Source organism: Petaurus breviceps, unplaced genomic scaffold (assembly GCF_028583685.1).
Source record: "Petaurus breviceps papuanus isolate PSGF00001 unplaced genomic scaffold, PetGlider_PUasm1.0 187, whole genome shotgun sequence".
Taxonomy (NCBI): Eukaryota; Metazoa; Chordata; class Mammalia; order Diprotodontia; family Petauridae; genus Petaurus; species Petaurus breviceps.
Window position 1 is genome coordinate 11,942,246 of NW_027185799.1, and position 27,113 is coordinate 11,969,358.

The following is a 27,113-nucleotide window of genomic DNA, read 5'->3' on the forward strand; positions in this document are numbered from 1 at the left end:
GGGATAAGACTCTCCAAAATGAGCTAGTCAGATAAAAGTCATTCCATCATAGAGCTCATACTAAAGCCTTTTATAGCTCCATATGTTCTGTTAGATTTTATGGTGTCTGAGAATCTCCTTCAAGAACCCCAGGGTTGCCTCTACCCCAGCATGATGTATCAGAGAGGGAGTTTAATGCATTAATACTAAGAACTGCTGACATTTATAATGGGTTCAAGTTCTGTCAACTATTCCCATATTACAGAATAAAGAAGGAAAGCCCAGACAGATTAAGTGACTTCCCCACACAAAATGCTGCATTTCTTTATTTTCCCAACTATTTTGCTACTCAAATACCCAGAAGTGACCATGGTAAGCAATATTTTCACCATCATTATTCTTCTCTCTTTTGATAATGCTGCCCCCTAGGGGCAGACTCTTACCACCTCATACCTACACTATTGCAACAGCATGTCATTCTGACTGCCTCAAACCTCTCCTCACTCCAGTCCATCCTCCGTTCAGCTGTTACATTCATCTTCCTAAAGCCTGAACCAAACCATGTTATACACCCCTGTCCAACCATCCCTTTCTCATACACATTCAAGAAACTCCAATGACTCCCCTTTTGCTTCCAAGATTAAATATAAAATCTTCTACTAGGCTTTTACAGACCTCCATCACCTAGAATGCTCCTACATTCCACTCTTCTTTCATCTTACTCCCTTCCTTACTCAAGCAAAAAATTCCAATTCACAACTCTGGCTATTTTCCCTGGCTGTCCCCCATCACTTCCTCCTCGTGCCTGCCTCCTAGCTTCCCAGGTTTCCTTCAAATATCAACTAAAGTCCTACCATCTGCAAGAAGCCGTTCACAATCTCCCTTAATGTCAATGCCTTCACTCTTGATTATCTCCAATTTACACTGATATGCGTGCACATTAATTACTTAATGGATGCTTGTTTATTTACTCATTATCATAAATGTAAACTAAGGCAAAATGGGTAGTGAGCTAGTCTTGAGGTCAGGAAAAACGTGGATTCAAATGTCACCTCTGGCACTTAATAGCTGTGTGACCAAGAACAAGGTACTTAACTTCTTTTTACCTCAATTTACTCATGTATAAAATGGTTCTGATGATACATGCAATTTTGTTGTTCAGTCATTTCAGTTGTTTTTGGACTCTTTGTGACTCCATTTGGGGTATTATTGGAAAACATACTGGAGTATTTTGACATTTCCTTCTCCATTTCACTTTACACATGAGGAAACTGAACCAACATGTTAAGTGACTTGCTTACGGTCACATAGTTAGTAAATGTCTGAAGCCAGATTTCAACTCACAAAGAGAAGCCTTCCTGACTACAGGCCCAGTGTATCCCATAGTTGTGGTAAGGCTTAAAAAAGAAAATATATGTAAAGTTTCTTTGCACATTTTATGGTGTTATATAAGTATTGTTATTATTTTTGCTACTTTTATCATCAATCATAATGATCATTACTATATGTGGCTTAGATTGATGCTCTTTATTTCCCCATATATAATGTAATAGATTGATTACCTGTATTTCCCTTAGGTCCTTGTCATGGAGGTTCTGTAGAGGATCGATGAAATTTTGTTTCACTTCCATGTCCAAAGAATCTTTTACCTCTGAAAGTTCCCTCATGGCCTCCCCAACATCACCAAGGGCTGGGCCTGGAACAGGAAAATATTTTACTTTTACCTTAAAATACAAATCTAAAGAGTAGATAGCTCTGTACCTGGGACTACAATAACCTCTGTTCTTGTGAAAATGCAAGACTTTATAACCCTTGTTTGTAATGCGAATGTAAATTTTAAAGATCTTTCCTGCCCCTAGGCTAAAGTGCACCAGAAGCCTGGGGAGGGAGGCTTGTTTTTCAGTAGATACTTTTTGATTGGCCAGTGGGTCAATAAGGTTGTTACATTCTCTGAGCCAGGAGAAGGCTATATAAGCCCTGATGTGTAGCTTTGTTTTGGGACTCACTTTGAGAAGTGTTCTGTGATTTGATCTGAATTCTGGGAAGCCGTTGTTGAGAGTCCCCCGGCTTTCAAAAACCCAGAATGTGGAAACCCAGATGTTGACTGGGTATGGATGTAATGGTTGGACAGTTTGGAAATCTGTCTACTTGATGTTTTTGTCTTGATAATTCTGCCTGTATGCTTTGAGGTTCGGGGTGCTGACCTTTTCTCCTGAACAAGGTAAACGATATATGTCTGACTGATTAAAGTAAGCTTGTTAACCCATTTTGAGTGGCTTTCCTTTAACAAAGCAGATCCAAGAACCTGTATGGGCGGCAAACCCTGAGGACGCTTGGGGTGCTTGCTGCTACATTGTTCAAAAGGAAACTTGAGAAGAGAATGTCCTTTGGGGTCAAGGAAATTATCAGCTAAGAGAAATGAGCTATAGCACATGATCAAAGAAACTGAATTTTCTGGTATTTCTTCCCCTAAAATGATTTTTTTTTAAATTATTTTTTCAAATTATAATAATGCTTTGAGCTTTTGGTATGAAATCCCAAAGTGTGTGAAACTTTACTAAAGTCAATTTTCAAGGTTAAATCCTGCTCAGGGAAAGAGAAAACAAAAACAAAAACAAAAAACAAACAAGGCAAATATTCTGAAAACAATTTTATCCAAATGAAAATAAATTCCTAGTGACAAAGCATGCACTTCTGATTTTTAAAATCAACTTTCTTATCACCACGGGCACAAAAATCTCCATAGAAGCAAGATAATTAAGAAGCAAAAAAACAACAGTTACCAAAGTTGCATTCATCTCCAAGCTCCCTTCCAAACTTGAGCATGGCTTCTGCAAGCAGGGCCTCAGCCTGAGGATAGCCTGGTCCTTTCTCCTGACCTCGGATCTTGGACATTGTGTTAATCATACTGAGTTTAGCTCTAGAAGCTGTTGGGAGAAAGATAATAAATGTTAAGTACCTGGTAGGCCTGCCTTATATACTGTCATTCAGTGACTATGAAAATAAATTAGGGGAGATACTGTTACAGGGAACAGTTTGTTCCGAAAGAACAGCATCGTGAATTTTGAAAATGTAGGGCATAGTGGCTGAAATTTGAAATATGAAACTAAGGAAGGGAGAAAAGAGGGGAGATAGAAGAGAAAGGAAAGAAGGAAAGGAAGAGAAAAAAGGGAAGTGGAGAATAAGGAGTTGAGAAAAGGAAGAGGAGGACAATATAGCATAAATAGCCGGAACCTTGGACTTTCTCAACTGTAAAATGACCATATACAACTAGGTAAAGTGATTTGTAGCCTTTTAGAGTATCAAGACCCCTTCTTTAAAAAAATTTTTTCATTATCAAGCACATATTTTTCCCTCCCTAAACTGACTAGTAAATAAAATAAAGTTAAACTGAGGTACAGACTCCTAGCAAACTCACTTTATTTACACTAATGCAGATAACTGTTAACAAAGCAGGTCAGACTGGCCACCTCAGTAAAGCCAGTAACCCCAGTGAAAAGGTGGGGAGGGATTCTCTTTATTGACATGCAGGAATGTGAGCACTCTGGAAAGCTGGGCAACATTATAATTGCTTATACTAGGAAAAGTGGGTTGGCACTGACGTAGGACTAATCACACCCCTCTCTGAAAATGTTAATTGCCTTGTGGGACTTAAGTGACTCTTTCAATCTTTGTTAGATGACCAGAACCACCAGGTTTGATGCCCTCCCTTGGGAAAGATCAAACCTCCCCTAACTGTACAAGGACAGGCGAGGGCAAATGACATATCTTTTGGGAGTGACATCAGGCTAAGCTGGATGGAGTTAACAGACAACAAGCAGATATGCCAGGGCAAACTGCATGAAAGATAATATTCTCTTTCAATCATGTCTTTAATTCAGACTAAGAAAGACAACATTTCTGAGTGAGGTGAGTTCAGGCAGGTACTAACAATTAGAAAAATCAATACAGGATAAAATCAGTTACAGTGTAAAATAAATAGAGTAGAAATCAGAAGTAATATCAACTTTTATCTTTTCACTGTAGAGGAAGGGGAGGGGAGGGGAAGGGAAAGAAAGGAAAGGGAAGAGAAAAGAGAGAAGAGAAAGGGAAGGGGAGAGGGAGGTAAAGAATCTTTGTGTCATGTAATCATAGTTAAGCAAAACAAATTCCCTTATCAGTCACATCAAAAAGTGCTTTCTAATTCTACATATCAATCCATGGCCTTTCTTTCCTAAGGTAAGAAGCATTCATTTTCATCAGTCCTCTGGAATTATGGTTGATTATTTTGTTGATCAGATTAATTAAGTCTTTCAGGAGAGTCTTTCATTTTTATGTTATGGTAGAAATTGTCCTCCTGGTTCTGCTCACTTTAATTTGCATCAGTTAAACAAGTCTTCCCAGATCTTTCTAAAATCATCTTTTTATTAATTTCTTATAACATAATAATATTCCATCATATTGATATGCCATAATTTATTCAGTCATTCCCCAGATGGGCACAATCCTGGTTTCCAGGTCTCTGCTATTAAAAAAAAAAATCCGCTTGAATATTTTTGTACATTTAAGATGTTTCTTTTTTCCAAGGCATAGGCCTAAGTGGTGGTAACGCTAGGTCAAAAGGCATGTACTATTTATTAACTTTTGGGGCATAATTTCAAATTACTTCTCAGAACGTTTGAACTGATTCACAGTTCCCCCCAACAGTGCATCAATGAATCCATTTTAAATTTAATATTTTGTTTTTTCCCTAGCTACATGTAAAAACAATTTTTAACATTTTTAAAATTTTGAGTCCCAAATTCTTTCCTTCCCTTCCCACAGTCCTTAAGAAGGTAAGCAATTTGATATAGTTTATATATGTGCAGTCATGAAAACACATTTCCATATTAGTCATGTTGTGAAAGGAAACATGGACAAAAAAATAACCAAGAAAAACAAAGTAAAGAAAAAGTATGCATCAATCTGCATTCAGACTCCATCATCCTTTCTCTGGAGATGTATAGCATTTTTACCCTAAGTCCTTCAGAACTGTCTTGGATCACTGTATTGCTGAGAATTAGCTAAGTCATTCACAGCTGATCTTCATACAATATTGCCATTACTGGGTATAATGTTTTCCCGGTTCTTCTCATCTCATGTTGCATCAGTTCATGTAAGTCCAGGTTTTCTTATAGTACAATAGTATTCCATCACAATCATATACAACTTATTCAGTCATTCCCCAATTGATGGGAATTCCCCAATGAGCCCATTTTCCCAAAACCCCTTTAACTAATGACACTCCCCTCACTACAGATGAATACATGACAATAATTATATTTTTAGTAGATGCTAGTTGAAAACAAATGATGACAAAAAGCAACTATGAATTCAGCAAAACTTTTGCATGAGTTTTTATTTTATTAATCAATAGCATTAATATACATTACAAAAACTGTGTGCGTGCATACCCATACACACACACTCTCATGTGTGCGTGTGTGTATGTGTGTGTGTGCGGGGTATTATTTATTTGATACAATAGAACAATATAAAGTCCTCTGGCATTTAATGCTCTTCATAAATTGGACCCTGCCAAACTTTCCAGTCTTATTCCCTTCTCATTATGTGATCCAGCTACATTGGCCTAATAGCTACACTTGATCCCCCATCTCTGGCCTCTATACGCTAGCTAAGGCAGGCTGGTGTCACAGTAAGCAGCTAAGTACATGGAAGATGGAACATTGGAGTTCGAGTTAGGAAGACTCAGTTCAAATCCTGCCCTAGATACATTAGCTGTGCAACCTCAGGCAAGTGACAGCCTCTCTCTCAGTTGCAGTTCCTTCATCTGTAAAATAGTAATAATAATAGCAACTACCTTCCAGAGTTATTATGAGAATTGAATGAGATAATATATGTAAAGCACTTTCCAAACCTTGAAATGCTATATAAATACTAGCTATTATTTTATTAATTTATCCAGCTTCCTTCAAGTTTCTCCAAAAAGCAAAAAAAAAAAAAAAAAAAAGGCAAGAAAAGAATGTCCCTAGTTGTTCTCAAAAGTTAAGGAGATATCATTGCCAAGTCATTGTTACCAACCCAAAGATGAACTATATATTTACTGTTAAAAGCTTTTTTTCTCAGGAAAACCTCAGAGACTACTAGAGTTAGATCAAGTAGTAACCGTTACCAGTTTAAGTTTAGTAAGGCAGCTACTAAATTGTACCTAGGCCTTTTTTCATCTAATTCTTGATGTTCTATTTTTATTTTATTTTATTTTGCTTTTTTGGAGGGCAATTGGGGTTAAGTGACTTGCCCAAGGTCACACAGCTAGTTTTTGTGTTAAGTGTCTGAGGCCGGATTTGAACTCAGGTCCTCCTGACTCCAGGGCTGGTGCTCTATTCACTGTGCCACCTAACCGCCCCATAATTCTTGATGTTCTTTAAATTTTATAAGCATATCTTAAAATTTAGTGATTGGTAAGAAGGCTAGCAAAAATATTAACTAAAATCTACCTTTTCAGAAGAATTTAAGTATGTGTATATACATATAAATGTATATACACACATATATATATGTATATGTGTGTATGTATGTGTGTATATATATATATATATATATATATATATATATATATATATAAAATAGTCTGAGACTTGCTATCCACATCTATGGGTGGTCCAATCATTTCTATTAAGCTACCACACCAAGATATGACTAGGTGATAGCTACCCATATTTCAGGAGGAAATAAACATATTGAAGAATTTGTGTGTAAGGACAAACCCCACCAACCAATGGTATAACACCATTTACTATCTTTTCCTATTTATTCTTTTATCACTTATAAAATCTCAGAGGATTAGGGTAGATCACCTTTCAAGGCCCCCTCTTGTTCTAATGGCTTGGAGTCAGGAAAACTTGAGTTTGAATCCTCAAATATTTATTAGCTGCTCGATACTGGGCAAATCATCTCTTTGACTCAGTTTTTTATCGATAAAAAGGGGTATAATAATAGCATCTACCTCCAGAGCTGTTTTGAGGAGCAAATCAATTAATATGTGCAAAGTGGTTTGCAAACCTTTAAAGCACTATATAGAATGCTATGATTATTATTTTCTATATACTATGATTCATATGAAATATAAAAGAACTAAGACATCTTCTTTGTGAAAGTCCTTATAGTCCATCTAAGAACCCTTAATCTTTTTTTTTTTTTTTTGCTGCTTTTGAAAATTTTGGTTTTGGAGGATTTAGAACAAAAGAAATTTAACCAAGCAATAGGACATAATACCAGGAATGATACAGAAAAAGCCATTAAACTTCACTGCATATTACTGCCAATAAACTTCAAGTATAACACATAGATTATGCACTGCCTATTTAAAGGAACAAAGTCAAGCTTCTAAGCTTCAGGATATTACATCTTATATACAGTCTGTGAGAATAATGAGATCATTTAAGTCTACCTTCAGAGTCTTTTCTATGCATAAAAGCAAATCTGAGCTCCAGTTACTTGGCCAACAATGACATGGAAATGGAGGGTAGGATGGGGGAAAGAGGAGATTAAAGAGAGTTCAGAAAAAGAGAATGTGAATGAAACCAAAAACAGAATGGACAGTCATAATGAGGAAACAGGAAACAGCAGCGAGGACAAAGATAAATAGTCTGAGGAAAAAAACTGGAATAAATATACCACACATGGATTCAGGATGAGTGAAATTTTCCTTAATCTTTTCTCTGTAATTTCTCATAGAAGTCTAAAGGTTGAACCCCATCATAAAACTTGGGTCTATATTCATGCCTTACTGGATGATTGTCAGCTATTCAATCAATCAACAAGCACTGATTAAAGGCCAGGTACTGTGTTAAGAGCTAAGAAATAGAAGCAAACAAGAGTCCTTTCCTAAAAGATTTTATATTCTTTTCTCCCCTGCTTTTATTGTTTATATATATATTTTTTAAATAGTTATCAATTTTTTAAATTTATCATTTCCCCCCAGATCCCTGCCCCTCCCTGAGAGCCATCCCATGTAACAAATAATATTTTTAAGATAAAAAAGGAAAAAAATCATAATCAGTCAATACATAAAAAAGACTGAAAATATGTACAATCTACCACAATCATGGACCTCCCATTTCTGCAAAGATTTGAAAGGAGAGAGAGATTATGTTCCTATCTACTTAGGAGGAGAAGTGGCTTGGAGGCCTGAATCCTGAAAAAATGAGTCAAAAGCTTGTCTATCAGAGTCAAGAAATCCAAGAGTTCAGGTTACTGGTAGGAAAGAAGAGAAAGTGACAATCTAAGAAGAGAAGGTATCACAGACAAGCCCATTTACTCTTTCCTTGAAATGAAGATCCAATTGATTCTGAATCCAGGGCTTAGATACAATGAAAAACCAGCTTGCTTCTTTTCCTACTCTGATCCCAATTGTTAGAGAATCAACACTTCTTTTGCATCACCCTACCCCCACTAGACAACAATAGTATTACTTTAATCTTCTAGGAACTGATGCTCCAATTTCACAGTTACAAAACCATAACATTGAATGTTGTGCAGCTAGAAAACACTTAATTGTTCTGTCCCATTTATAATAAGAATGTAATTTTTAAATGAAACCATCTATAAAGGCTTTAAAGGGGGGAGTGTATGCTGTAGTCCAATGCCTCTTATGGTTCAAAAGTATTTTCAACTAACATCTTTGAGGTGACTGGCATTGAAATTCATAAACCCATTTTAATCTGCTCTAAATGAGGAGTCAAACCTCTGCTTATAAATCTTTCTAGTCCTTGAATGATCAGTGATTGGTAAAGAAACCACTATACATATTTGTTGGTCTATTATGTTTAGCTGGAAGGTTTCAAAATATTGGGGGAAATTGTTGAACCTCGTGGGAGGATAGATTGTAAAATAGGACAGAAACAGATGTGGGACAAACAAAATCAAACACTCAAACTGGCCTTGCAGAGCACACACAGGGTCTCCATCCCTCTACAACTGATCAGTCAGCAGCTGAAGGAGGCAAAGCAGATGAAGGAGTTAAGAACCCAAGCAGACTAAGACTTAATATGACTCCTCCTTATCATAGAAACAGTAACACAAAGAACAAGAGAGAAGTGCTAAAAAAAAACCCATGAAAGAACAAATTACAAGAGCCTGTAGTCCAGGGTTAAAACTATGAAAAGAGCTTGGGGTAGCCTATGGGTAAAAGATAAGCAAGAAACAAGAGTTTTAAAAGAAAATATTTAGATAAGCAGAGAACAATTAAAAAAAACACAAATGCTTGCTGGAGTATTAAGATATTTTTTTAACAAAGTCTAAAGTACTAATAAGGTCATCCAATGACAGTGATCCTGGATTCCCCAAGTCCATAGTGGAGTGCAAGGTCTCCTAAATCCTACAAAGCTTAAAAGGTTTTGAGCATAGTCCTGCAAAGCAATGGTTCAGCTCTCTGTGTCTCAGGACAAGTGACCTACAACCTCCAAAGGCTTATCACCAGATTGACCAAAGGGTAATGAATTTTTCAGGATTCAAATAATTCTGAAAGACCATCTAATAGGACATTGAGCAGTCCCACTAGTCTTCTTAGAAAGAGAGCATAGCTACATTGACAAAATCACAGACTTATGGAATATAGAAACACAAGCAAGAAAAAGTCTTTAGTGGAAATAGTCCTGGACTGGGAGTCAGAGCCCTGGGTTCTAATCCTGTCTTAAATGGACAATTATTTATTACATGCCAACCACTATGTGAGGTCCATGGAACATAAAGACAAAAGTAAAGCAATCTCTGCTCTCAAGGAGCGTACTTGGGGGGGGGGTGTGTGAAGAGGATGGTGGAGAAGAAAGAATAATACATACATATAAAAGTCAACACAAAATATAGTGTTCTAAAAATCTTAACACATGTTAACATTAGCAATAGCTATTAAGTGATTGAGCTATTCAGAGCTTAAAGGACAACTAGGTGGAACAGTGGATAGAGTGCTGGGCATAAAGTCAGGAAGATTCATCATCTTTTCAAGTTGAAATCTGGCCACAGACATTTACTAGTTGTGTGACCCTGGGCAAGTCACTTAAACAGCTTGCTTCAGTTTTCTTCATCTGTAAAATGAGCTGGAGAAGGAAACGACAAACTATTCTGGCATCTTTTCCAAAAAAAACAACAAGCGAATAAAACCCAAAAGGAGTCATGAAGAGTTGGACATAACTGGAAAAATGACTGAACTGAAAAATAGTTTTAAACTGCACAGGATTTTTGGGACATTGTATGTGGATGTGTGTGTGTCTGTTTATCTGTGTATAATTCCAGAAGAAGGGTACAGGTCTAATATGAAGAAAATATATTAAACAATGAGGCAAAGATTCCAGAGGGTATAATGAAAAAGTAGGGGAAAATGAGATGGGGCCATCTGATAGATGGTGCTGTCATGGTTTGGTATGAAGGAGCAATGAAGGGTGATCAGAGAAGAGAGATTCAACCTAGCCAGTCTACAGCTAGTTAATGGTTTTTTTTACCATTAAAATGTTCTTTGACCACGAAGAAATTTCCCTCCACCTCCATCCTTTACCTTCTTCACATATGAAATGAGGAAACTGGACTAGATCCAGAGTTCTTAACCTAGGGTCTGTAAGCTTAAATTTTTTTGATAACTATATTTCAATATAGTTTCATTTGTAATTCTAGGTATTTTATGCATTTTAAAAACATAATTCTAGGGGCGGCTAGGTGGCATAGTAGGTAGAGTGCTGGCCCTGGAGTCAGGAGGACCTGAGTTTGGACACGGCCTCAAGATGCTTAAACACACACACACACACACACACACACACACACTAGCCGTGTGACTTTTGGCAAGTTACTTAACCCCAATTGCCCTCCAAAAAGCCCCAAAAAAAAACCATTATTCTGAGAAAGAGTCCAGAGGCTTCACTAGATACTGCCCAAGCATAGTGACACTTAGGCCCCCTAACGTGAGGTCTTTGCTCATTCTTAAAGTCTGTGATACCGATGTATGTGATAGAAGTTAATTTAAGAGTATGCACACATTTTTGCATATACTATGCTGAATAAAGTCACTTCTCTCAGATATATGATACTCAAAGTGCAGATTTCATTGAAGTCAGTGAGCCACAAACATCAGTTTCCAGCTACATTATTTAGGTTTTGTTTACATAAGCAAGATTGATACAATGGAATTTCAAAGAGTAAGTAAGAAAGGGAAGATAACCATTTACAGATCAAAGAACAGAGGGCAGGAGGAGAAGACATCAGCTAAAACAGGAAATACCCAGCTAAACACCAGACAAGCTTGATTTTGTAGATTCTGGCTAACTACCTGCTGTTCTCATCTTACGTAAGTAGCACTAAGAAAGTCAAGCCAGAAAGACTCATCACACATCTGTCTCTATGAGACCTCACTTTTCTTATTCCAGACCAAGAGGGCTAGACTATATAATCTCAATAATCCCCTCCAGTGCTAACCCAGAAATATGAAATGCTTCATCAATATTCAAAAGCAAGCCTGGATAGTGATAATCAGTTAAGAAAATTAAGATCCTTCTAATTTTTTGGAAGAATGATTAAAGGGGAATGTTAGGAAGGCAATTTTCCTTGCTGAGAAAGCACAGAAATATATTAAAATACATTTAATGATGCAGCTCAATCACATAGTGATCAAAGGACTGAACTTAGAATCATGAAAACTAGAGTTCAAATCCTGCCTCAGATACTTACCAGCGGTAAGAGTATCAGCAAGTCACTTAATCACCATCTGCCTCAGTTTCCTCATCTACAAAATGAGGAGAGTAATAGGACCTACCTCACTGGGCTGTTGTGAGGACCAAATGAGATAAGCTATGTAAAGTGGTTCATAAATGCTAGCTATCATCATCATCATCATCATCATTCTTCACTGGGGACAAAACATAGCCCTTGTTTTCAGTATAGTGGAGGATAAGACCCAAACACAAGCAGCTGTCGTATATCAATAGTAAGGCATTACGCAATAGGATTTCTACATGATGAAAATAGAATTGATTTAATGTTACAATAGACATAAAACATTTGGGAGTGTATCTGCCAAGTCACACCCAGAAACTATATAAACATAATTATAAAACACTTTTCATACAAATAAAGTCAGACATAAATAACTGGAAAAACATCAGTTGTTCATGGGTAGGCTGAGCTAATATAATAAAAAATGACAATTGTTCCTAAATAAATTTACTTATTCAGTGGCATACCAATTAAACTACCAAAAATTATTTTATGAAGGTATTAAAAATAATAACAAAATCCATTTGGAAGAACAAAAGGTGCAGAACATCAAGGGAATTAATGAAAAGTAATGCAAGGGAAGGTGGCATAGATTGCTGTATAAAGCAGCAATCATCAAAACTACTTGGAATTGGCTAAGAAAAAGAGTGGTGGATCAGTGAAACAGGTTAAGTACACAACACAGAGTAGTCAAAGACAATAGTAAACTACTATTTGATAAACCCAAATACTCCAGTTTCTGGGATAACTCATTATTTGATGAAAACTGCTTGGAAAACTGGAAAAGAGTATGGCAGAAACTAGGTATAGACCAACATCATATACCCTAAGATAAAATCAAAATGGGTACATGATTTAGATAAAAAAGCTGATGCTTTAGGCAAGCTGGGAGAGCAAGGAATAGTTTAGCTGTCAGATTTATGAAGAACAGAAGAATTTATGACCAAACGATAGCGAGAGAGCATTATGAAATGCAAAATGGTTAATTTTGATTACATTAAAATGAAAATGATTTGCACAAACAAAGTCAATGCAATCAACATTAGAAGGGAAGTAGGAAACTGGGAAACAATTTTTACAACCAGTATCTCTGATAAAGGTGTCATTTCTCAAATATATAGAGAACTGAGTCAAATCCATAAGAATACAAGTCATTCCCCAATTGATAAATGGTCAAAGGACATGAACAGGCAGTTTTTAGATAAAGAAGTTAAAGCTATCTATGGTCATATAAAAATGCTCCAAATCATTACTGATTAGATCATTACTGATTAGAGAAATGCAAATCAAAACAACTCTTAGGTATCATATCATACCTATCAGAATAGCTAATATGACAAAACAAGAAAATGATAAATGTTGGAGAAGATGTGGAAAAATTGGGACACTAATGCATTGTTGGTGGAATTGTGAACTGATGCAACCATTCTGGAGAGCAATTTGGAACTATGTCCAAAGGGCTATAAATCTGTGCATACCCTTTGACCCAACAATACCACTTCTAGGTCTGTATACCAAAGTGATCATAAAAATAGGAAAAGGACCCTCATGTACAAAAATATTTATAGTAGGTCTTTTTGTGGTGGCCAAGAATTGGAAACTGAGGGGATATCCATCAATTGAGGAATGACTGGACAAGTTTTGGTACATGAATGTAATGGAATACTATTGTTCCATAAGAAATGATGATCAGGTGGACATCAGAAAAACCTGGAAAGACTTATATGAACTAATGCGGAGTGAAGTGAGCAGAACCAGAACATTTTATACAGTAACAGCAACATCGTGTGATGACTAACTTTGATAGATTTATCTCTGCTTATCAATGCAAGGATCTAAAAAACTCCAAATGACTTGTGATGAAAAATGCTGTCTCATCCAGAAAAAGAACTATGGAGTTTGAATGCAGATTAAAACACACTATTTGCTCTCCCTCTCTCTTTTGTTTCTTCTTTCTCATGGTTTCTTCCATTGGTTCTGATTCTTATTTACAACATGAGTGATGTGAAAATGTTTAATGTGAATATATGTGTAGATCCTGTATGAGATTTCACACCATCTTGGGGTGGGGAAGGGGAGGAATGGGGAGAAAATATAGAACTCAAAATCTTAGGGAAGTGAATGGTGAAAACCAAAAATTAACTAATTTTTTTAAATAGAATTGAATTTTTAGAAATCTCACCACTCTGGACTACCTTCATCAGTCTGTTCTAGAATATCAAGCCTTTAGTTAACACTTTTTTACTAAATGTCTATTTTGTTCCAGGCACTATGCTAAATGCAGGAAAACAAAGAAAGGTGATAACAGTCCCTCCAGAGAAGCTAACCTTCTAATAAGGGGAAACAGCATTCAAACAACCATTTGTTGTTATGTACAAATGTACATTTGTATAATGTGCAAATAAGACATAGAGAGGAAAACTTGGAGATCATCTCAGAGAAAAAGAGAAAACATTAAAGAGGACTGTGAAGAGCTTCTTGGAGAGAAGGTAGGGTTTGAGCTGAAACTACAAGGAAGCTAAAGATTCCAGGAGGCAGCAACGAGGAGGGAGAGAATTTAAGTGAAAATACAGTTGGGAGATGGAGTGTCTTCTTTGAGGGACAGCAAAGAGGTCTAAATCACCCAATCAAAGAGAAGTGGATGGGAGTAAGAGTGTAAAGATGGGAGTGGGGCGGGGTAAAAGGTGTAAAGAACCTTAAAAGTCAAACAGAAAATTTTATATTTGATTTTTGACACAGTAGGGAGCCAATGAAGGTGACTGAATAGGAGAGTGACATGATCAGACTCATCCTCTAAGGAAGATTGCTTTGATAGTGATTTTTATCCACATTTCATTACTAGGGAGAAAAATTATTGCCAAGATTTGAAATGTCAGTGACCAAGACAACTCGATAATCTTCATTTCAGTAACATAATCAGACAAACCATTCAACTTTTATAGAAAAAAAGGTTCTTTAAACTACATGAAATGTAAAAGTAGCTCCATATAAAACCAAAGACAACATACAAGGAAAGGAAAAACATTCTCCCAAGGAGTAAAGGATGGAATTGATTATCATGAGTGGCAATGATCTATCTAGAGGGAGTGAAGTTTAAAATGAGGTTTGTTCCTGAAGGGAAGTGTGAAGGAATATATTGAAGGGGGGAAAAACAGACAGGAAGGGAAAATTGAGTTAACTTCCCATCCCTGAAAATGATCTTTCCCATCCTCCTCCCCTAAGGTCCCCCATTGTGGCACTGCCTGATGAAGCCTGAGGTTTCATTTTTAACCTCAATCAGAGCTGTGCCATCTTTTAAGGAAGTCATTTGGGACATCCACAGTTCCTTCCAATCAAACTCCCCACTCAAAAGTGAAAAATGTGCTGCTTTCACTGAGGACCATTCTGATTCTGGTCACAGCTGAACGGAAGTCAATGCCCTTGTTGTGAGAAGAAAGAATGGAAACAAACCATCTAACTAGGGCTGACTGAGTGGTTTTCTTCTAAAAATGAAAGTACTTTCAGTTGGAATCAGTTCAGTATCTCACTCAAAGCTTACTTTACAGGTTTGGAAAGAAGCGGAAAATTTAATAATTTTAGGACTTGCATATGGGCCTTTCCTATCTAAAAAAATGTGAATTCATATAAACAAAAAGGAAATAAAATCATCCACTTTACAGTCTGCCATTCACTTACCTGCTATGTGGCCCTAGGCAAGTCATTAATTCTCTGTGCTTATTTCTTGATCTATAAAATGCATATGAGAACACTTATCACTATCCAATCTCTGGCACTATTTTTCATCCCAGAGTTGCAGGGAAAGAAAACATTAGAGGGCTTTATAAATGAGTTCTAAGTATTATCATTCTTTCTGCTGCTATCCCTAGTAGGCTGTAAATTGTGCATCGGCTGATTAATGATATAGGCTGGAATTCAAATCCGTGAAACTGACCAGATGCATCTGAGTCTTTAAAATCCATTTATCTCCTTAGGGCTTAGTTGTCTGGCTTTGCAAGGTGAAAATGAGCTAATGTCATAAAATCATTTCGCTCATATACTAATGAGAGAATGCTACTATGAGCACTGACTCTAGATCCACACTGATCAATCAATTTTAATCAATAAACATTTATTAAGCACCTATTTTATACTAGGCACCAGGATACAAAGAATGAAATAATCCCTATGCACAAGGAGCTACATTATAACAAGGGCCTTCTAGAAACAAGTTATCTTTTGGTCCATCAAATTGCATTCACTTCCATAATTTAAAATAAATAACTAGATAAACAATAGAATAACTACTGGGTTCAAAGCACTTGGAAGGAAGAGGAAAGTAAGTGACAACTCTATTTCACTGTGTACTATACCTAGAATACTTCATTTACTTCTGGGCATCATATTTTAGGAAAGGATGGAATTGCACTTTTTATTATTTTAATTTATGGATTAAAATAAGCAGTTCTTTGATATAAGAGATTCTCAGACATGGCATTCTCTCTTGCAAAGCAGGTTGGCACCTTCTCTGGAACTTATAGCATTATAGAGTTACCTAGATCAAATTATCAATAAACATTTATTAAGCACCTACTATGTGCCAGGCACCATACTAAGTGCTGGGGAAACAAAAAGAGGTGAAAAGCAGTCCCTGTCATTAAGGAGCTTATAGTCTAATGGGGGAGGACTACAGCACTTGATTTTAAGTGAAGTTAAATTATTTGCTCTTCACCATATAGTCAATTTGCATTAGGAGCAGGATTTGAACCCAGCTCTTCCTAATTCTAACCATTATGCAATCCTGCCATTTATTTTCAAATGACCATCTTCCAAAATAAAGGATGGGTTTTCTGCCTCCAAGTTGAATGTGATTTCCATTGAAACTGCAAGGCACTGTGACCAAGATAACACAAGAAATGTGTGATTAAGTTGGAGAGTTAAGATATACAGAGGCAAAATGAATTAACTGTATAGAAAGTGGTGAATGTTAAATGCCAAATGACTGTAACAAGCAGCGAGCACTGAGGAATGTGAGGAACAAGGAAGGGAGAGCTCACTGAGCCAAGAGAGCAGCTGGGTTGGAGAAGTCTCTCAGCATAGTGAAGAAAGCATAGAGATTTGGAGTTAGTAGAACTTATTCTAATCTTCCTCATTCCCTGTGACCCCATTCCCTGCTCACATGCCATCAGTTACCAAGTACTGACCTTTCTGCCTCCATTTCTCATATACACCCTTTTCTCTTCTCTAATACTTTACCATTCAAAGAGACCTTCCTAAAACACAAGTCTGTCCAGTTCTGACATACCCCGACCCCTACCGCAGGCAAATTCCTTTCATTCAGTGAACTTCAGGGGCTCTTTACTGCCTCCATGATTAAAAGTAGAATAATCTGTTTAGCTTTAGAAATTCTTCATAACCTGGCCCATTCCTGCCTTTCTGGTCTTTTTACACCATATTTCTCTCAACATATTCTATGATCCAGTGACACTGGTCTCCATGTTGTTCTTCCCTCAGGATATTGCATCTCCTGCTGTGTCCATTCTCACGGTCTGTACCCCCACATCTGCAGTGCTCTAACTCTTGTCTCTGCCTCCTGGCTTTCTTGATTCCCTAGTCTAAGCTAAAATCACCCCTTCTGCAAGAAGCCCTTCCCAGATCTCTTTAATTCGAGTGCCTTCCCTCTGAGACCCTGTGCAATTTATCTTATTTCTACAGTTGTCTGCATGTTGCCTCTCTCATCAGCGAGTGAGCTCCCTGAGCGGAAAGTAAAACTCTCTGACTCTGGTTCCCCATGTGAAAAAAGGGACAAAAGGCCCTGCTTGGCATTCAAATCCCTTCATAGCCTAGATCCCTCTCACCTTTCCAGTCCTCCTATACCTTATTCTCCAACACATACTCCTCCTGACAAGGCACTCTTATCTCTTGACTCCTGGTATTTTTCTCTGGTTGTCCCTCATTTCTGGAATATTTTCTATCCCTCACTCTAACTATTAATCTCCCTGGCTTCTTTTTATTCCCAATTAAAATTCCACCTTCTACAGGAAACCTTCCCTAACTCCCTTTCAGTAAAGAGAATGCCTTCTCTTTTAATTATTTCCTACTTATCATACATATATATATATATATATATATATATACACACACACACACACACACACACACACACACACACATATATATCTACACACATATATCTTGCTTTGTATACATTTGTTTTCAGTTTTCTCCCCCATTAGATTATAAGGTATTTGAGGGTAGGGATTGTCTTTTGCATCTTTTTTGTATCTCCAGTGCTTAGCAAAGTTCTGGGTATCTAGTAGGTGCTTAATAAATGTTTACCAATACACTGATATGGACTACCTACCTCACAGAGTGGTCATGAAGAGCTCACATTGTAAACCTTAAAGCATTGTATTGTCACAGTCAGAGGAATGCCATGACCAATGCAATGATGGGGGGAAAAAATAATGAGCCTGTATGAAGGACAACTGAATAGATTAGTAGTGAAAAATAGAACTGGAGTGATAGATTGGGGCCAGATTATATATGGCTTTGAATGACAGGCTGAGAGTTTTTAAGATGGGAATAGTAATACCATACCTACTTGAAGCAAGGAGTTAGACCAGTTGACCTCAAGACATCTCACTGTGCTATCATCTAAGACTCTGATCACAAGGTTGAATTGGATGATATCTAAATCTGTTACAGCTGCAATATATTCTAGGCATGTGTGAGTTAGGAGGTTATTTTAATAATCCTGGGTATCTAACTTCAGCATTACTCCCCAGATTTAAGAAATTCCTCTTAGTCAATTTTCTCAATTAATAAAAAAGACAGACCTAACCTTTTTTTTATTATTATCTCTAGGATGAGATTTCCAGAAAGTTATCTTTTAAATTCCTCTTCTGTCTTTGTCTCACTGCCCCCACACATATTCTACACATGTGAGGAGTCCAGGAGTGCTTTGCATTCAGAGAAAACAGATTTTAACTTTGATTTGGACTTGGATATAAGTCAAAAAATATGCCACTTACTACTGATATCAACTCTACAGGGAGTTCAGTTTCCCCTCTGGAAGAGTGAAAGGAGTAATGCAATTGGAGGAAACTTTGTGTAAACAATAGAGTGCCGACTTTGAAGTTAAAGGACTTTGAGTTGAATCTTGACCTTCTGATTCATTACCTATTTAACCTTGAGTCTGTTTCCTTTTCTGTAAAAATTGGTGTTTTTATTAGATGATCTCTGAAATAGTAATGAAATGGGGCGGCCAGGTAGCACAGTGAGTAAGAGCAGTGGCTCCAGTGTTGAGAAGACCTGGAGATCGAATCCCGGGCTCAGACACTTAGCACCCACCCAGAAACACCTGGCCGTGTAACCTTGAGCAAGTTACTTAACCCCAATTGCTTAGGGGCGGCCAGGTGGCTCAGCGAGTAAGAGCACCGGCTCCAGTGTCGGGATGACCTGGGGATCAAATCCGGGCTCAGATACTTAGCACCACACCCAGAAATAATAACTGGCCGTGTAACCTTGAGCAAGTTACTTAGCCCTGATTGCTTTAAAAAAAATAGTAATGAAATTTGACAATCATTTTGTATTAGAAAGCTGAGAGGTACTTAGTACCTAGTTTCAAATTAAGCCTCTGTAAAAAAAAAAAAAAAGCAAAAAAACAAAAAAAACAAACCAGGAGGTATGAACCCCTGTTGCTGACGTAACAGGAAGGGGCTGAACAGGAAAGAGCTAATACATACATAAGGAAGAGCACAAGCTGGACAGTCAGAACTTCTTGGGATGAGTACCTGAAGGCTGGGCTGCTGCTGATAGACTGGAACTTCCATGGAGAAAGTGATTTTGATTTTGAGAATAGGAGAAAGTGATTTTGAGAACAGGAGAAAGTGATTTTGATTTTGAGAACAAAGCTGCTGAAGACTTCTGAGGGCCAGCCAGAGTTGCTGAGGCTGCTGAGGATTTCCAAGGGCCAGCCAGAGCTGCTAAAGACTGAAGAAACATGACTGTGGTGTCAGTATTCTGTACAAATGTTGTTGTGGCTTTGTTAGTGTGCATGAATGTTATTGTGGCTTTGTTAAGCCTTGTCTTCCCAGGAACAGAGACTGTGAAGGATTTGAGATGGACTGGACACTGTGAGCTCCAATGTGGAGCAGGAACTGCACAGAGAGCTGGACAAGGAGCTGGGAGCTGTCTGCTTTTGAACTCAGGTGGCAGATGGTTTGATTCGGGCAGGAGCTGGGACCATGGAAGAGGAGCCATGGAAACTGAAAGCCTGCCCTGTGTCAAGATGAAAAGACCTTTCTGTGGGTACCAAGTAGTGATGAAATTGAGTAGTGACTGATGAAATAGGATACTGAGTAGTGACTGATGAAATTGTCTAAGTAGTGACTGATGAAATGGGATAGTGAGTAGTGACTGATGAAATTGTAATTTACTTTGATCTCCTTAAGGATGATTGAGTCACTAAATGATTAAGTTACTAAATGATTGTGCTTTGTTTAAAACTACGTGACCACTTTGGTGAAAACTATTTGGCTATTTTAGTGTTAAGTTGTTGACCTGTGGCATAGTGAATGCTGTATTTTGATTTTCTGTGATAAGTTGTAATATTGTGAATACTGTACCTTGATTTTCTGTGAATGTTTTGCTCTGATTTGTTACTGAATAAATAGAGAGTTTGCTATACTCTGTAATCAGAATCTTGAAAGCTGTTCACAGCAGCCATCCTCTGGAAAGCTGCTCATGTGTGGCTTTACAATCTCCCAGATTCCTTCCAAGTCTCAATCCACACTTCTATGAATGGGACTAGAATGGTGAGGAGACTTGAAACCAGGCTATACAGGGACCAAGGAATTTAAGGAACTGGGATATCTATTACAAAGACAGCAGGGGTAGAGCCCCTAAAAGCCGTCTTCAGTATTTTAAGGGTTGTTAGGTGAAAGAGGGGTAAAAGTGTTCTGTCCAACTTGAGAAGCAAAAACTTGGGAGATACTCAGTTCCTTAAAATTGGAAACTTGGGAGAAATAGGGTGACCCTGTGTGTAGAAAGAATTCCTATTCCACTATAGGTTAGTTGAAATACTCTGAGATCTCTTCCAACTCTGAGATTGTGTGATTTTATTGAAAGTCTAAATAATATATGGTCCTTTACTTCAAGGAGTGCACAGGTTATAACAGAAATAAAAGACAGAGAGAGCTATAACAGAATAAAGTTTTATATCGACATATATGTATAAATATGTATGTATATGTGTATGTATATATGTATATATACACATTATATATACAAATAGAGATTAAGTTGTTATAAAATCTCTGGCACCAAATTCAATATATGTGTGTGTGTGTGTGTGTACCCATACACAAACACACATTTTTTCACACATAATATGTATGTCTATATATATATATATATGTGCATATACATACACACATTACATAAATATCTATGTATATATAATAGAATATACTTCTGCACCAAATTGGCCTAAGGATAGTAAAAAAAATGTACCTTGTCCTTTAAAAGATTGCTGTTTCCTAGACAAGAGCATTGACCATTGCTCTGGCCTTTTGCTCTCCTAATTGCATTTCTTAAAGCATGAGAGGTTGGCTTTTTTACTGTTTTCATGCCCTAGACAGCAGGGCCATAATTTGGCATCTTAGTCATTGGTTTTTTCCCTTTTGAGCGTCAATTTCTTTGATAGCACTTCACCTCTAAATTACAAAATTAGCTCAAGCTAAAAAACTGCTTTATGAGAGAATGAGGCAGAATTGCTCATGTAATCTCCTAGGAGAAGAAAAAAGGTGCTTCTCTCCCCAGCAGAATATAAATCACGAGCTAAATGATAAATGTGAGTTGTGGCTAAGGAAAAATGATGACCTGGAAATATAATAATCAGAGTAAGACTTGCATTTATCCACGGTGATGCTGAAAAAGAAATATACAAGTCACCATGGAAGGAACTTTGGAGTAAAGGAAGCAGCTCCCTATATCTGGAGTCAGAGTGCTCGAGTCTTGAGTTCTAATGCTGCCACTGACCTTCAACTCTCTAAATCTTAAGAGAGAGTCAACAGTTATTTCTTTAACAATAAATCTTACCTTCCTTAGCTCAAAAATGGGGAAATAACAATACCTTCCAATTCTAGTCACACGGTTATTGAAAAGATCAACTCAGATGACATATATAAAGTGCTTTTGAAAACCCTAAATCAACCCAAATTTATTAAGTGACTACTATATGCCAGGCTCTATGTTAAATGCTTAGGATAGAAAGATATAAATGAAACAGCTCATAAGGAGTTTACATTCTAGCAGGGAAATAGGATGTATACGTACAAGTACATACACTGTGGTCAAGGTCAAAGAATCATCCCATCATTGGCCATCAAGGTGTTCCAAATATCCATGAATCCAATACCAAGTGTGGGTCATGCATTCTGGAGGCTGTGTGTGTTTTGTGCCTCAGTTAAGTCTTCATTATGAATCTTGGTTAAGAATGCTCAACAAATCTCTGGGGTCAGTGAACATTGTAGAAACCCTGTAACTTCAACATGGTGATTTAGAGCAACCACAGGGACTAGGACATATGGAGACATTTTTAGGACTGAAAAAGACCCCCATTTGTTTGTGGGGGGGGCATGATATGCATGGAAGGAATGATTTCCTTATAGGCCTCACACATCATCTCATCACAGTTACCAAATCTCAAAAATATCTAATGAAATCCAGAAATCAATTAGCAAAAATCAATAGCTCCAAATGAACTAACCAACAAGTGAACTGCCAAAGATCACTGCTTAGGCTGGTAGTAATTCTGGGTCAAGATCCTGGACAAAAATCACAACATACTTCAGGTTATATACTACATCTGAATTCAGTTTGATTTTATGAACTTTTCCAGTACTTTATTTTAGCAGGGAAGAAAGAACAAACTGAATGGCAAAGTAACCCAGCAGAAAGTATAATGGAAATAATAATAGATCTGAAATAAAGGACATTTTATAAATACTCTGGGCAACTGCCTTAAACTATCAACAAAATTTTACAAATTATTTCTGAAATGACTTTTTAATTATCTAGAACATTCTGATGTAAGAACTTTATTGAATAAGCAACCTCATGTCATGTCTGAGAATTAGACAAAGTTCAAACATGACAAACTGAAAAATGTTTTCTTTAGGAAATCATGGGTCTTCTACGTGCAATGGATTTTTCCCATTCAATGGTTCTTCATGTAGACAATATAGAGTTATTTTTCAATTTATGTTGATGGGCTAATTAGAACTTGAGAGGCAGTGGAGTATACAGTGGTAGGACCACTGTATTTTTGGTCAGAGGAACTGGGTTCATATCTCACCTTTGCTACTTACTACCTATGTGATTGTGAACAAGTCACTTCATTTTGCTGAGACTAATTTTCTTCATCTGTCAAACAAAGAGTTGGACTAAATTCTTTCTGAGGTCATGTCTAATCTAAATCTATATTGTATGGAATATTTTTTTAATTATCACCCTAAGGCTCACATATACAGATGTACTAACTGCAGGAAAGGAAAAGGACACAATTTTTTTCATTCATTCAACAAATATTTATTGAGGGACTACTACATGCAAGGCTTTATGATAGGCACTGTACAAAAGACAAAAAATAAGACCCTAATCTCAAGGGACTATTAGTCTAATCAATTAAACAATTTCATTATTCATAAAACATGGGAGCTAGAAAGGGCTTGGAGATTACTTAGTAAAATCCTTTCACTTGTACATAAGAAAACAATATCCTAGAAAGGTAAAGGACCTTAGTTTTGCAGTTCTAAAGTGGAACTTAGAAGTCAAGTAGCTTAACCCCTTGTTTACAGAAGAAAAAACTGAGGCAAAGCATTTGTTCTAGGTAAAAGAAAAAAGTAATAGAGCCAGGATTTGAACCAAGGTCTTCTGATTCCAAATCTAATGTTTTGTTTTGTTTTTTCCTATGCCACACCTGTCTAAGATCACACAGGTAGTTAGTCAACAGAGTAAGAGTAGGAAAACCACAGTATGATTAACGCATTAAACTTGAAGTCAGAAAGCTTTGGATTCACATCCCATCTGCAACATGTACTGGCTATGTGCAACCTCACTGATTCCGAGCAAGCAGATAGGCAACATGTCAGTCTTTTGTCATCACACCATCCTGCCATAGTATTAGTGGTCTGGATGCTTCTCCCTGTCCTAATCCCAGCAGGCTTTATGATTTAAGGTTTTCCTATCAGTTAGATAAAAAGCAGACAAATAATCAAGTCCCAAGTAGACCAGCTGAATAAAAGTTGCTTAAATTTTGCAGAACTACTAAATGACAGTCTTTTGTTGGTGGTGGTGTAGCATCAATGCAATAATTCAGCATATTGACTACTTCCACCTATCCCAGTACTTTCCAAAGCCCACCTAAAATAGGTTATATGTAGTGCTTTCCAGTGTCTTTTATGGCCCAAATATTTTCCTGTCCCATCAGTAAACCATGCATGTTTCTTCTCTTCTTCAGTTAATCCATCATTTTCATCACTACATTTTACCAAGGACTGTACCAACTGCTTCTTTGGTTCAGGGGATGTATCATTCCCCTCAGTATCAATGTTTTCTATTGATTCATATAGAGCAGAAACTCCACTTTTGCCTGTTTTAGCTCTATTTTGAATATAGCATTTCCATTTAATTATGCTAACTTCTTGCACATGCCCAATTCTGTGAGAAGCTGGGATATTCATTATCCAGGTCATAATTGGGATTCCAGGCCTTAATATTACTTCATGGCCCAGAGTCAGTTGTTCACTCTGTACCAAAGCCTAATATGCAGCTAACAACTGCTTTTCAAAAGGTGTATATTGAACTCCACATGAAGGAAGTTTCCTAGACCAAAATGCCAAAGGTACATTTCAACTTTGTTGTTTTTGCCATAAACTCCACTTAGCATATTCATCCTGTACAGTCTCTTGTAATTCCACCAGGCCGTTTTCCATAGGTCATAAATCTAGGGCCAATTGTACAACAACCTTGGCTTCTTCAAAACTTTTGCTCTCCTTAAATCCCCAATCAAATGATATTTCTTCTGAGTAACTTTATATAAGGGTTTCAAAATCTGTCCCAGGTGTGAATGTGATGTTGCCAATATCCAAATAATCTTATACACTTTGGCATCTCTTTCTTGTTGGTAGGGAGAGGAAAATTCTGAATCTCTTGTTGGACTTCTGGACTTGCAGCTCTTATTCCATTGTATACCCCAAATTTTTCCATTTTGAGCTTGCCCTTGAATCTTTGCAAGGTAAATTTCCCACTATTTGCTTTTCATATGCTCAATTAAAAGCATCAAACTCTTCACTTCTTTATATTTTTTCCTATATCATAATATCATCAGTGATGTGGGTAAGCTGTATACCAGGTAGCTTTAATTCATCCAAAGGTTCAGTCACAATCCTATGACAAATAGTGGGGCTATGCAGATATCCTTGTGGCAAGTGGGTGAAAATATATTGCCTACACAGTCAAGCGAAAGCAAACTGGTCCCATTGTTTAAAGTCTATTGGGATGGTAAAGAAAGCATTTGCAAAATCAATAACTGTATACCACATTCCATCATATTTCTGGATCCTTCCTATTAAGGTGATGGTATCTGGAACAGCAGCACACAAAGGAGGAATCATCTTATTCAATTGTCTATAATCCATTGTCACTCTTCATGTCTTATCTGATTTTTGTTCTGACCCGACAGGATTATTCCATCATGCGGTTGTAGTGACTAACACTCCTGCTTCAACATATTCCTTTATAGTATTGGTAATTTCATCTTGTCCACCTGGCACACAAAATTGTTTTAATATAATTACATCAGAAGGTTCGGGTAAAGTGATTGGATCCATTTTTATTTTTCCACTAAAACTGTATGCAAATTTGTATCTTTCTTCAGGTAAATTCACGGTCATGCCTCTCAATATATCTATTCCAATGATGCATTCAGGAATGGGCACAATAACCACAGTATATTCTTTCTTAGATAATTGTCCAATTTTCGTCATTAGTTTGACTTGTCTGGCTGATATTTCAGCCCCTCCCAGTCCTGTGATGGTAATAGGAGTTCCATGCTTGAATTTGTCAGGGTTTCCCTAAATAAGGGAGTCCTTCAGCCCAGTATCAATCAATGCCCTGGTTACAGTATCTGATCCAGTTTTCTAAAATATAGTCAGATCAATTTGGGTCTGTAATCTTGTCTGTATATTTCTTTAATCTGAGCTGGGACTTGGGGTCAATTTCCTATTCTCCCTGAAGGTGTGAGGAACTTGGATACAATGGTTCAGGAGGATCTGTAGGGGCAATTCTCACTTGCTTATTCCATCTAATATTAAGCCCCTTTTCTCAGTACATTTTATATAGGTCATTAGTTGGAATACCATCAATTCTTCCAAAATCAACCTATTCCTCTCAATAGAGCAATAAATCATTCTTTTCTTGTCAATCTATTCTGACTTTGAATCTGCTAGTCATTTACTCTTTTCTCTCAATGAAATTTATCTTTTTCCCATTCACCCAAGTCACTTAGCTGTGAAATCTCATTCAGCACCTCCAAAAGAGGGTACCCTATTTCACCAATTAGTAAAGTCAGAAGTAGCTGCTTATAGGCAGGAGGAGCTGTCCTCACTATGATGTTTCTACAAGAAATGGATAAGGGGATATCATGATACACATCTGCATCTCCAACCATGATAGCAGTTTGCATTACTTCTTTCAATTTTCTCCTGCAGTCTCTAAGGGAGTACCAGGGTCTGTGTCTACTAGGCCACAAAGAATCAGTGAGATACATACTATTGCATACATTGGCAACTAAATCTAACAGATTGATCATATTGTTACCTCCTGACATATGAAAATCTCTAAAAGTTTGCAGGACAAAAAGATTCTGACAAATACCTACAAATTTCAAGCAGTCCACACTATCTACCCATACTTCTCCAGTTCCTTCATCACTGATTCTCACCATCCAAGACACCAACAATTTCCCCAGCCTTTTGGAGAATCTGCTTAATATATCAGTAACCTCCTGCTGAGTGAAATCCTCAATTATCTCCCTGAACTCTGTTTGGTCTCTCTGATTTTCCTGCTTTCTTCTCAGTATGGGGCGAACTTCTGCCCTAGTAAAAGTCTGGTCATGTAACATTGTATCACCTTCTACCCCTGCACTCTCCTGGAAGTAGTGTCACAGCAGCTAGGTTCAGTCCGAATTAGGGAGGCATGCACATTCTTCTTGTTAGTTTTTTTCTTCTTTTTCTGAGTCAAATTCATGACAGCCCTCTCTTCTGCCATCTGAGACCCACCAGCTTGCTTTTCTAAAGGAGAACCTGAATACTGTAATACACTAATTTACTAACTTCTCATTCAAAACAGCT

At 37.2% G+C, this 27,113-nt stretch overlaps 1 protein-coding gene across 1 annotated transcript in view; it reads right to left on the reverse strand.

Moving 5' to 3' along the window:
- The window catches only part of SH3GL2 (SH3 domain containing GRB2 like 2, endophilin A1), a 248,132-nt gene that overhangs the window by 14,484 nt on the left and 206,535 nt on the right, over positions 1-27,113 (reverse strand). The window contains exons 4-5 of the mRNA XM_069090663.1: positions 2,763-2,906; positions 1,542-1,675 (exon numbers count right to left, since the gene is read on the reverse strand). Of these exons, the coding sequence (XP_068946764.1) occupies positions 1,542-1,675; positions 2,763-2,906 (278 nt within the window). The remainder of the gene's footprint in view (positions 1-1,541; positions 1,676-2,762; positions 2,907-27,113) is intronic.